Genomic DNA, 12,083 nt, shown 5'->3' on the forward strand with positions numbered 1-12,083 from the left:
TAGTTGCAAGCCCCCACTATTCAGCAGTGTGACTGGTTTTCACATGTGACCCAAAGTGGCTCTGAAGGCAGTTGCAACAGGAATTCCAAATTCTTGTAAGCACTGGCTCATTATCAAACTAAGGATATTACTTCCCAAAGACACAATCATGAAGGGGATGAACAGAGTGAAGTGATGATGCTTTCTCAGGATTCATGCTATCGCAGTTACGTCTCATTCACACACACAGAAAGTCTTAACAGTTGAGGCAACCAATTCCTTTTAAATAGCTGTACTGGTTCCCCTAAAAATTAAATATTTGCAGTTTTCCCAGTGTGACATTCTCATAAACTTTGACCACTTGAATGACACTTCATGTTATCTTTTTAATTTTCATACCACTAGATATATAGATATTATTCTCTCTATTTTATAAACAAGGAAATGGAGACTCAGAAAAGATAAGTGATTTGCCTGAGGCAAAAGCTGCTAAAAGGGGCAGCCAGGACGCCAGTAAGGATCTGTTTACCTTCATGTGTTATGTTCCTTTCCTTTTCTGAGCCAGCCATGTAACACCTCTGGGTAAATCTTAAATGTATCATTTTTTTTTTTTTATTTATGATAGGCACACAGTGAGAAAGAGAGAGGCAGAGACATAGGCAGAGGGAGAAGCAGAGGGAGAAGCAGAGGGAGAAGCAGGCTCCATGCACGGGGAGCCCGACGCAGGACTCGATCCCGAGTCTCCAGGATCGCGCCCTGGGCCAAAAGCAGGCGCTAAACCTCTGCGCCACCCAGGGATCCCTTAAATGTATCATTATAGGGTTGTTCAACCTTAACTACTATGATTAAAATTTCTTAATGACTATCACTACCAGTGAATAATCTTATTCTATTTAACCTGGAAGTGAACTGAATGAAACTAGAAGTATTGCTTATGAATAGACTCATTTATATTCTTAATAAAAACTGGCAATAGGGGATCCCTGGGTGGCGCAGCGGTTTGGCGCCTGCCTTTGGCCCACGGCGCGATCCTGGAGACCCGGGATCAAATCCCACATCGGGCTCCCGGTGCATGGAGCCTGCTTCTCCCTCTGCCTGTGTCTCTGCCTCTCTCTCTCTCTCTCTGTGACTATCATAAATAAAAAAAAAAAAACAAAAAAAAAAAAACTGGCAATAACTTCAAAAATCCATTAATTCAATTTGAATAAAATAAATATTGATACTAGACTTTACATTTAAAGAGACTTGCCTGGCAAGTGAGTCACATTTTAACAATAACCATCATAAAAGGGAAAGAAAAATTAGAGCAGTAAGTTAAATAAAAGGCTAATAAAACTTGAAGGAAACAGCTGTTTTCTTTTAAACCCTGAAGAACACCAAATATATATGTTGCATTAAGAGTTATTTCAAGAAAATAACTGTTAACAATCTAACAGTGGAGTCAACACTAAGAATTTCAATGATATCCAACTCAAAAATGCATAGGGAGAGTAAAGTTATTTTATTAAATCATGCACATCACGTGTGTTAGTGCAAATAGTTTAATCTGTACTCCAGAAATTCTATTGTACTTTATATCTTTACAAAATAGATTTAAAACAATTATTTACTTTAAAAAATGTAATTCTGAAGTTAAGCATTTCAGAACAATATTTGCAATAACCTATATACAAGAGGTACTGGGTACCACTGGCATATTAGCATTCTGTGGTGGAGTGGCTTCCTGCAACAGAAAATGATGAAATGAACTATATATGACAGCATTTTCTACAAGTCATTTGTGACTAATTCCTCCATAAATCTAGTGATCCTCCCAACAGCAAATCCCAAATAGCTTAAAATATAACCTTTAAAGTATAAACAATGACTGCCAAACATCACAAAGCAAATTATATCCTAAACTTCTATTTCAACATTTGGCTAGGCCTGTGGATTGCCACAGAACATTTGAGCCAATTTACTGACATTCCCTCCCAGTCTTCATTGACTGAAAAATTTAACTATGTGATACTTTAGGATATTCTAAGACCTAAATAAATTTTATTGACATAACTGTGGTGCCGCACAAAACCATAGCTAAACTTCCACTTCTGTGTTTTAAATTTATAACATCAAGCAGTGTTTAGGTGCTTCACTGTGCATGGAACACTATTAATCTTGGGAATAATGCTTCTCATAAACAGAACGCCCCAATTAACAACAGTAAAAAGAAAATAACCATTTGCATACCTGACCAGGAAATCTGTTGGTAGGTAACAACAGCTCACCTTGAACATGAATTAGCTTTGAAATATCATAACCAATTAAGTCAGTAAAAGCTTATCTAAAGAGATATTAATTCTTTCTTTAATTAAACATGCTTGGAGGAAGAGATGATAGAAAAAAAAATCATGCTTCCTAAAATGCTGTATATGAGAAAATAACTTGGCTTTTAAAGAAAATATCTCTTTAAATACATGAGGTTTAATAAATTACATTCCAATTGACTCAACAGTTTGGTTTACTGCACTGAAATTGTAGAATTACTGTTTTTGCTCCCAGAAATACTTCAGTTTGCTCAAGAAAATACACACTCTCATGGAAAGTTTTTCAAAGTTGATGTCCTCCACATTGTCAAGTCACATTAAGGCTGAACAAGCGTGCACATATTCCCCAAATTATCACTAGAACAGAATATTTTCCAAGTGTATTTCTCCTTAAAAAGAAAGAAAGAAAGAAAGAAAGAAAGAAAGAAAGAAAGAAAGAAGAAAGAAAGAAAATCCACGCAAATAGTTGTCTCTAAGTCTTGTTCCCAATAGCTCAGTGGTTTTATAACAAGTAAAAATGGCGTAAATATGTAAAAAATATATATATATGTGTATATATTTCAAACTGATAGGCACTGAGCACACAGGGCCTCTCTTCCCATGTATGTATTGGTTGTTTGATTTGGGTAGTTATCGAATCAGAAAAATGAATTATCTGGTCATTAGAATTCAGAGTAAAATACCCATAAATTTAATGTTATAAATAATTTGGTGTACCAAGAAGCCTACTTTAGGCCACCATAATATTCAGAATCTCAACATACTAATTTAAAAATTACATGAAAAATTGCAAGCAAATTATTGCTTACAGTAGAATAAAGTCACAATTTTATATCCTCTTTATAGATACATTTTATATAATTTAAAGCAATGACCCTATAGCTGTATTCTTGCACTTCTGCTGTCTTAAGAGGTAAAAAGGAAGAAAATGGTTCTGTTTGTCCCCAGCATGAGTGTGATGCCAGCTTCTAAAGGGAGGACGGTGTACGGACTCAAGAAACGCTCTCATGGAGAAGCTCTGGCCAGACCTGGCACGTACAGCACGATGGCTGTCACCGCAACCAGGGCAGCCAACATGGGCATCCAGGGCCAGGGTTTCTGTGTGGAAAGAAACCAAGAGTCAATATCACATTCTTCCCTCTTTTTTCATACCTATTAACCCCTTGGTTCCAAGAGAGTCCTGAATACTTAACAGAATATTAGAAAAACCTTATCTTTACATAAGAATACATTTTAAAAAGAAAAGGAAAAAAGGTGAGGGAGTGAAGGTGTGAGGAGAGCCATTATAGCAGGAACGCTTTTAGTGGACCGTTGTGTGGAAGCCTATATATATGATATAGCTCAGTAAAGTCTCGGGCAGTTTTCAATTTTGTTATAGTTGAAACCTAATAGTGACTTCTAAGAAACCCTGTGGGCTCAGCCTGCTTATTCACTCCAGTATCCATACATTACAACTAACTGGTGTACTCGGTTGCCTGGAATACATGTCTGCCTAAAATGTTTATTTCTTGATAAAAACCAAATTTGTATGTTGGGCTAGTTTTACACAAGGGGCTGGTAGGTAAGGCGATAGGAAGAAAATGGTCTAAGCTTGCTCTTCTAATTTGAAACCACGGAAGACAAGATCAGATGGAGTTCAAGATAGGGAAGTGCTATTAGGACCCTGCCTCTTCAATACTTTTAGTAAAGACCATGTCTAATGTAGTAATGTCATGAGATTATCTCATATGTTCTACTGACATGCATGCCTACTGCAGGCAAGCATGGGTGGGCTATTCCTTGTTAACTTTCAGAGAGCATTATAAAATCAATGCTCTAGTTGATAAGCTTTATTTGTACTAGAGTGTACTAAGAGTCTTACTAAGTTGGCTTTTATTTATTTTATTTTATTTTTTCTAAGTTGGCTTTTAAAGAAATACTCTGATGTTGCAGATCAAGGCTCAGAGAGATACTGAATAGGTTTATACTCTCATAAGTAAATGCAAGTAAATTGGGGTTGAGATTGTGAGCCAATGGCCCATTATGCTAATCTCATCCTTTTTCATCTTCATAGCCACAGTATAAGTAGAGGCAAAGGGTTGAAAAGAAGAAACTCTACACTATGGAAAAGAAGAAGGAAAGGAGGAGGGAGAAGAAAGCTGGCTGAAAACTTCAAAGAGGCAAACGCTTCATTTCTCATTCAAATCTGATTAAACATGTAATGGGGAAGGAGGTACTAATATTGCAGCAATTCATAGTTTACTCCAGTTTGCTAGAGACAAAGACTTAGTTAAAGGCAGCATAGTAACAACTGATTAGGTTGGAATTAATTCATGGTTAGCAGTACTACAAAGGAAACAAGACAAAATGTTACGTGATTAGTTGATTGTTCAGTTCATTCGTATGACACAATACATGGCATACTAAATGAAGGGTTTGCTTCAGGTAACGAAATACCTGTGTGGTTTTGCCATGCACTCTATTACAAATATGGCACAAACAGGTGACGGGGACAAACAGACAAGGACTCAACAGTAGTGCTTGTACCTTTCTCTACCACAATGGACCGAAACACCAAAACAGGAAAGCCAGGAATAGGCCGATGAATACGGCTGGGACGGGTTGTAATATGGAAGGCTAAAGAAGGGAAGGGATATTAAAATCATTTTATGCTATAAAAAAAATCAGATAAGATGATTTAGACCCCAGGAGGGTGGGAAGGAGGGTAGGAAGACTGAGGTAACAGAAGTAATAGCACTCAGGTTTTGCACTGATCCAAACATTTAAAGACATCTAATACAATCCAGAATGATGGGACTGTGGTACCTAACCACCAGTTTAAAAAGGACAGCTGGAGGCAGTGGGCCATGTGGGTGCCCCCTAATATCCTAATGAAATGTAACATGTTAAGACAGAGCAATGGCAATACCTCATCAACTGATGCTCTGCTTGACAGTACATTATTTTTGTCCCATAACTGGATTCCATTATTTGATAATGTAGACCCTTGCAAATGGGCTGAAGTTTATTTTATCCCTCCATCAAAACGTTTTTTTAAACTAAAACTCTCTTGCCTGAGATGGTATTGCTTTCAAGCTTAAAAATAAATGCCTTGTGATACAAGTTTCCTCAACCAAGCAAGAGATCTGATACAATGTGTGATAAATATCTGATATATAAAGACAGGCAGCTGAGACTTATGGCTTTCAGTTATGCTAAATAAAATTAATTTTTAAAATTGGAAGCAGTTACTATGATGAATTTTATTACAGAGAAAAATGTAGTACCATGAGTCTAATACCATAGAAAAAGGATATTCACCTTTAAGGTAATTACTGGTACAACTAGATGTAATAATAGCCAGGTTACTTTGGAAAAGGCTCTAAATAGTACAGAAGGTTCCATTCTGATTATGCTAGATGTCTTCATAGGTTAATTTAGTAGAAGGTAGCCTGAAATTCTATACTCAGAAAGATATGAATTAACACAAAAGAGAGAAGTAACCAATCCGTTATGATCTGATTTCAGAAAAGTTCTATAATCTACATTTTCAATGCAATCAATTTGCTGAGCATAAAGCCTCCAAACCCAATTTTTATTAATTTCTGAAGGGCTTCCACCTAAGCAACAAGCCTTTATATTCTAAAAAAAATGAAGATTTTTTTTTTTTAAAGCAAAGGACAGTTGAACACAACTCATGAGCATTCTGTATGCAACTGTGTAATTGGATGGCCATGCAACATCACTCTTTTGTACTTGTGCAGCAAAGTTAAGCAGAGTGCTTTCCTCTGTAGGAATGGTGTGGCTTATGCCACTGCAGTGTCCAAGCCATGACAGAGATTTGAAATAAGTCAGAGCACAACCAACTACACTGAACAGCCACCAGTTAGGGCCCACAAAGGCAATGATCACCGAAACGTATAACACAACATTTATTTAGTATAACATCATTTTAAAGACCATCTGGCTTTCTATAAATGAAAAACAAATTAATAGTAAACTCAATTTATATGAAAATGTTCCAATTTCTCTCTCTCTCTCTCTCTCTCACACACACACACACACACACATATACATACATACACTACAGAAACTCAACAGATAATCTCTAATATTTACAGGAGGTCGAAAAGACACTAAGCTTTTCAGGAATATGTCTTAGTGAGAATATTATTAGAATAAAAGGAAAACCATAATTAAGTTTCCATTTTTTTGATACAGCCAAATGCTAAGGAGTCAATATGTACGACTCTTTCTTAGGTGGGTCCCTGGTGGTACAGTGTTTCATTTCTCAGGAGAAGAAATGAAGTGCTAGACAATGGCTTGGTGACAGAACTTTAGATTCATCTGGGAAAATCTGACAGTTATTAGGTAAAATATTTTCTTGCAAATAAGGCTCTACCTCTAGGTAGTCCTAAGGCTCTTCTAGGGATACAGGCCAAAGGGACAAATTCTTACTCACATATTTGACAGCACAGTGATTCCATAATGGAATTTCATAATGAGAAGCTTAGTTCATGTACTATAGGCCTTAATTTCTCAAATCAGTAAAAAAGTCCTCTGAAAAAATCCATTTCAGGGTTCTCACCTGCCTCACAGTCAAAGCTAAGTCGAGTTTGCAAAGACTTACATTATTTCCTTTTTCTCGGAGCAGCTTCAGGTTGTCTTTACATTGTTTGAGCTCATCTGTGATTGATTGTTTTTCCTGCTCAGTCATTTCAAACTTCAACTTCAGTTCTGAGAGTACAGTCTGTGTCTTTTCATACTAAAGGCAAAGAAAAAAGAGTGTGCAGACTCAACTTAAAATGGGCATGAAGTTATGGTTCTAGTCAGGCTTAATACCAGACCCTATTTAGCCACCTGCAACACCAAAGTCAAGCCTTTTTGTTTTAAGGAGGATAAGAATCATTTGCACTAATAATAGGAAGTATTTAATGTTAACTTTATTCTATGTAATAAGAACTTTCTGGCTTTGGAATTATAAAAAAAAAAATTCACCATTGTGTCATCTGTTTCTAATATAAAGGGTCACTCTTTCCACTGAGTGAGAAAAGTAAAATAATTTTTAAACTGAGCAAAAGAAAAGCAAGTGCAGAAAAACTCTGTAGGCTAATTAAATGGCAAAGTTAGGAAATCTAAGTTTATATCCTGGTAATCAATGTCAGCCAAGCTATTTTAGTCCTGAAGTAAGAAGTACTAACACCCATCAGGCTTTCCTTCACTCAGTCATCACTGGGTAGTAAAGTGTTCTGGATAAATGAATTTCTACGCAAATGAAGTAAAGAAATATATCTAAGGTACTAATCACTATGACTGGGGCATTTCTATCTTTTGACCTAAAACGTATAAACATCAATAAATAAAATTTAAGAATCTGTTCCTGATAAATATCTTTCTATGGTGAAACATGCCTCTTCCTGCTTTGAAAAACTGTTCATTGAATACAATTTGATGTTCAGACAGACAAGCTCTCCTTTGAACACAGGTTGAGGTCAATGTAAGACATAATATGGCTTTGCCCCTATTTTAAGTGTCCAGGAAGTAGGAATTCTGACTTGTGCTACTTCTAGATACTACATCTTACATGCAAACTGGGCTCCCAAAGAACAAAAACCATTCTGCTGCTGGTTATACCTCTGTCTTGGGCTCCACTGACCCACTCTGCCATCTCTGAAAGTTTTAGAAGGACGAAAGAAAAGACAAGGGCTGAGTCTGATATAAATACACCATGGGTCCAGCATACCACAAAGGTTTCTCCTCTTTCTGCCTATCTTCTAGAAATTTCTCAATAGAGAACACTTTTACATGGTGATTACTTAGGAGCTCTTCATTATGGTCTCCAAAGAGAAATATTAAGCAGGATGCAAACGTATAAAAACATTAATCAAAAGAGGTGAAGGCAGAGGAATTAAGAGTCAGCAGAGAGATTACCAATAAGTGGGAAGAAAGATACGGGTTCAGAGAGGGAGGTAAAATGTGAAAGGAACTCCCTGTTACCTAACAGTGTTCCCAAACACGTCCGGGTAGTATGCCAGACCATGAACTAAGGAATAAGATTTATAGACTTTATGACAGCTTTTTTGTGGGGTCTGTGGATTTCCTTCCAGGAGGCAGAAGGATGCTGGCAGGCTGCCAAAGCAAATTCAGTGTACCCAGACTAGTCTCTTAGAACATAATCAATTCTCAATGATCAGATTCTTTACAGTGACTAATAAAGGATAAGTGAAAACTGCTTTGCTGACCTAAATTTTCCCTTACTTTCCTTTTCCATTATTCTTATATCCAGCCTGCCTTTTACACCAAAGCACTTAATCATTTCTCTGTTCAGGGGCCTGTGAAGCAAAGTGACAGGAAGGCAGCCCCGTCAGGAAGAGCCTGCTGTTTACCTTCAGCATGTGAGTACCAAGGAAGGGGCCTCTGGCCCTGGAACAAGGTGATGAAACCAAACAACTTTCTTGAGTCAGTCTTTGCATGATGGACTTGTGTACTCAATGTTTTATGAATTCTTAAATTATAGATATCCCTACTAAAGATGCTTTCTTAAGTCAGATACAAAGATGATATACCATTATTTTTCTCTTAATACCTGGGGATTAAAATTTACTTTCTTATGTACTTTTTGTTTTTGGTTAAATGTTCAAATACAAGTTGCCATATATATATAAAATTTAATTGTTGGAACAAAAGGTCACCTTCTGCAGCCTTAGTTTCACACCTGGCTTGGATATCATTTTTGCTCCATCTTGCTTTCTAACTCGAAGGTGAAAAACGAGCTCAGTTCTGATTAAGAGGAAAATACCACACAATATTACCAACACCTTTGGTTCTTCTTCATAAAAATAATCATATCTGGCTTGCTTAGCTTGTAAGATTTAAGCCTGTTACAGTGCTGAAGATACATGATACTGTGCACATTAAGCATGATTCTATGAGAGAAAGGAGAACAAAGGGGAAATGTTGAAAGAGAATATATGTGCATTAATAAAAGGTAGTAATTCATTTGCAGTGGATTACATAGATATAAGAACCTCATTAAAGAACATTTTAGTTACAGACTAGTATCCAATAGTTGACATCAGGACAAACAGAAAGAGAAGCAATTTTACATTACAAAGGAGTGTGATGACTACACGTCATTTCACAATGGAAAACACTGAACAAGAAAATAGAAAAGAAACATATTGACAAGTTCACACATATTTTTAAATGTGCTGCATTTAATGCAATCCAAAGCTATCAACAATTTAGATGCTGTGACAACATGCCACTGCCATTTGTAGAAGCAGTTAAAGCATTTCTCACTGATTGCTCAGTGACCAAAAACAGGCAAACAAATAATGCAACAAAATGGCCAATGCATTCAGAGTAACATACAACAGAGTAATCTTCCAACCACAGCATTCTTCCCAGACTTTGAAAGAATTATGGCATATGGACTGGAAGAACACAAAGTGCTTTACAGTATTAAATACTAGGATATTTACTTTGGCACAAAATTTGTGTTCCAACTTTCCAACTAAATAAAACGAGATTTCTCCCAGAACGCATATCCTTAGCAAGAAGATAAAAAACGAACATATTACAAAATCAATATGGCCACATGTAAATAAAAAATGTTACAGGTTTTTTTTTTTTTTTCCCTTTAAGAACAAACATGAAGACAGAACAACAACAATCATGTCCATGTTCAGGGTACTACAAGGAAAGGGAAGTGCAAAGAAAAACTGCATTGATTGAACAGATTTTCTAAAAACAATTTTGGGGAAATTTGTTATTAAAGACAAAGAGTTGTCTTTAACTTCCTTCTATGTATAGTGAATCCTTCATTTAAGAGAGTCTACAACTGGGTGGACCCTGACCAGAAGGTCAAGATGCATCAGCCTCCTCTGTTTCCAGACCTGGCCAGGACTTAATGCAGGGAGGAGAATAAGGCAGCAGGACTATACACAGCACTCATTGCCCCTCTGTCAACTTCAACGTTTTGCTCAGAAAGAGGCTGGGTGGGGTATCTACCCCAAAATCAGCCCTCACCATTTTTAACATGATTTTTTAAAAAGCCACCCAGGCCAAGGTTTTAAGCAAAATGACATGAAAAGTGAACATGCATATTTGTGAAGAAGGGGAAAAAAAGGGGAAAAGGGGTGGGAGTGCAGGAGGAAAAAGTAAAAGGTCACAGAACGTGTGTTTGGCCGTCTGGCTATGAAGTGAATTTTAAGAACTTTCAGGCCAGTGTCAATGAAGGGTTTAGACTGAGTATTATGGTGTGGCTCCAGTTTGCTTTCCAAAAGTGTTCTAAGTTAAATATGATATTGTCTTTGAAAGATAAACAATAAATTGAGTAATCTGGTATACAAAGGGCTTCTGTCAACTAACTGGTAGAGAAAAAATTTTAATGTAAGTTTGTATATTTATAGTTTTGAGACCAAATCCTACTGATGAATTCTCTCTATATGGATCATGATACATAGCTAGAAATCACAAAGCAGAGATGCTCCAAGTACCAACTTTTTGACAGGTAATGAGACTTCTGCTTCCCTTTATATCTAACTACCATGAATATCTGATTTGCTTTTGGCTTTAAGTCCAACCATAATTGGGCTCATAATGTCTTTTCGCTTTACCTCTTTCTGTACATCCTTTGCTTGGTTTTCAGCCTTACTGAGAAGAGTTTTTAAATCAGCTGAATCCCGAAGATGCTGTTCTTTCAAGGATCCCACTTGATTCTCAAGCTCTTTCCTAGTCATCTGAAGGATGCTGAGATCACTGGTAAGCTCTAAACTCTGCTTCTGAGAACTGCAACATAAATATTGACAGTTATTCAATTCATGTAGAAACCAGACATAGCAGGAAGTCCAATTTCTTCTATATTTCACTAGGAGGGATGGAGTAAATTTCAGAGGGAAAAATATATAAAAAAGAATATGTTCAATAAATAAGCATTAAAATACTAAAAAAATTTGCGTGTTTAAAGCTGTGTTCTATTTTCAGATAATCAAATATGCACAGAGGTTGAATTCTTAAAAGTGGAAGTAGGAGGTGACTAACTAAATTTTGTTACATCACATTATATTACTTATTCCATAAAAAGATTCAGTGTGGGGCTGCCCCAGGAAATTAGCACATATTCAACTATGTTCTTATTTAAGTACTTAACAAATAGGATGGGGGACAGAGCTTATGAGCTATGGTCGACTCATGTAAAGATAAACCTACTCAAATGAAAAGACACACCAAATTGGGGGGAAAGCATGAAACAAAGAACCAGGAGGCTGGGTTCTAGACCCAACTCTGCCACTGTTCAGTTGTGGGATGCTAAGGAAGTCACTTAACTGGTGCAGTTTCCTTCTCTGAGGAAGCAATTCCTGAGCTCTTAGATCTGTGCCAAGTACTGTATTACACAGACACAAGTAACACCAGGATAGTCTCAGTGCCCTCCAATGTCCAGTGAACACTGAACTCAATAACTTCTGAGGTTGTTTACCAGCTTAAATTCTATAATTACTTTTTTTATAGCTTGATATAAAAAAATTTCAATTTGTACACTAGGAAAACAGCTTGATAGGCATTAGTAAAAATTCTTTGTTCAATTTCTTCTACATCACAAATAATAAAAAAAAAAGACCTATCATAGTGTAACTGTTTGAAAGAATGTGGCTCCCATCTACAACAGAAATAGCTAAAGGAGAATAAAGTTTTCAAGATTACAGTTTTATGCTTCTCAGAATGGATCATAAGACTTAGACTCAATATTGTTAATGAAGGAACTATGGAGTATAAATCCCAATCTGACTGTACGCCAGGCAAATTCTTAAGGGATGA

At 36.6% G+C, this 12,083-nt stretch overlaps 1 protein-coding gene across 40 annotated transcripts in view; it reads right to left on the reverse strand.

The window, feature by feature from the left end:
• Nucleotides 1–1,457: 1,457 nt before the first annotated feature.
• Nucleotides 1,458–12,083, reverse strand: part of SLMAP (sarcolemma associated protein) — a 146,130-nt gene continuing 135,504 nt past the window's right edge. For 25 of the 40 annotated variants that reach the window (XM_077858408.1, XM_077858400.1, XM_077858405.1 and 22 more), the window contains 3 exons: nucleotides 10,886–11,057; nucleotides 6,895–7,029; nucleotides 1,458–3,383 (listed from right to left, as the gene is read on the reverse strand). In XM_077858408.1, the coding sequence (XP_077714534.1) occupies nucleotides 3,291–3,383; nucleotides 6,895–7,029; nucleotides 10,886–11,057 (400 nt within the window). In that variant the 3' untranslated portion in view covers nucleotides 1,458–3,290. Of the gene's footprint in view, nucleotides 3,384–4,811; nucleotides 4,902–6,894; nucleotides 7,030–10,885; nucleotides 11,058–12,083 lie in introns of all 40 variants that reach the window. The other 15 variants (XM_077858409.1, XM_077858401.1, XM_077858406.1 and 12 more) reach the window with 1 other exon arrangement.

The sequence above is a fragment of the Canis aureus genome, chromosome 19 (genome assembly GCF_053574225.1).
Source record: "Canis aureus isolate CA01 chromosome 19, VMU_Caureus_v.1.0, whole genome shotgun sequence".
Classification (NCBI taxonomy): domain Eukaryota; kingdom Metazoa; phylum Chordata; class Mammalia; order Carnivora; family Canidae; genus Canis; species Canis aureus.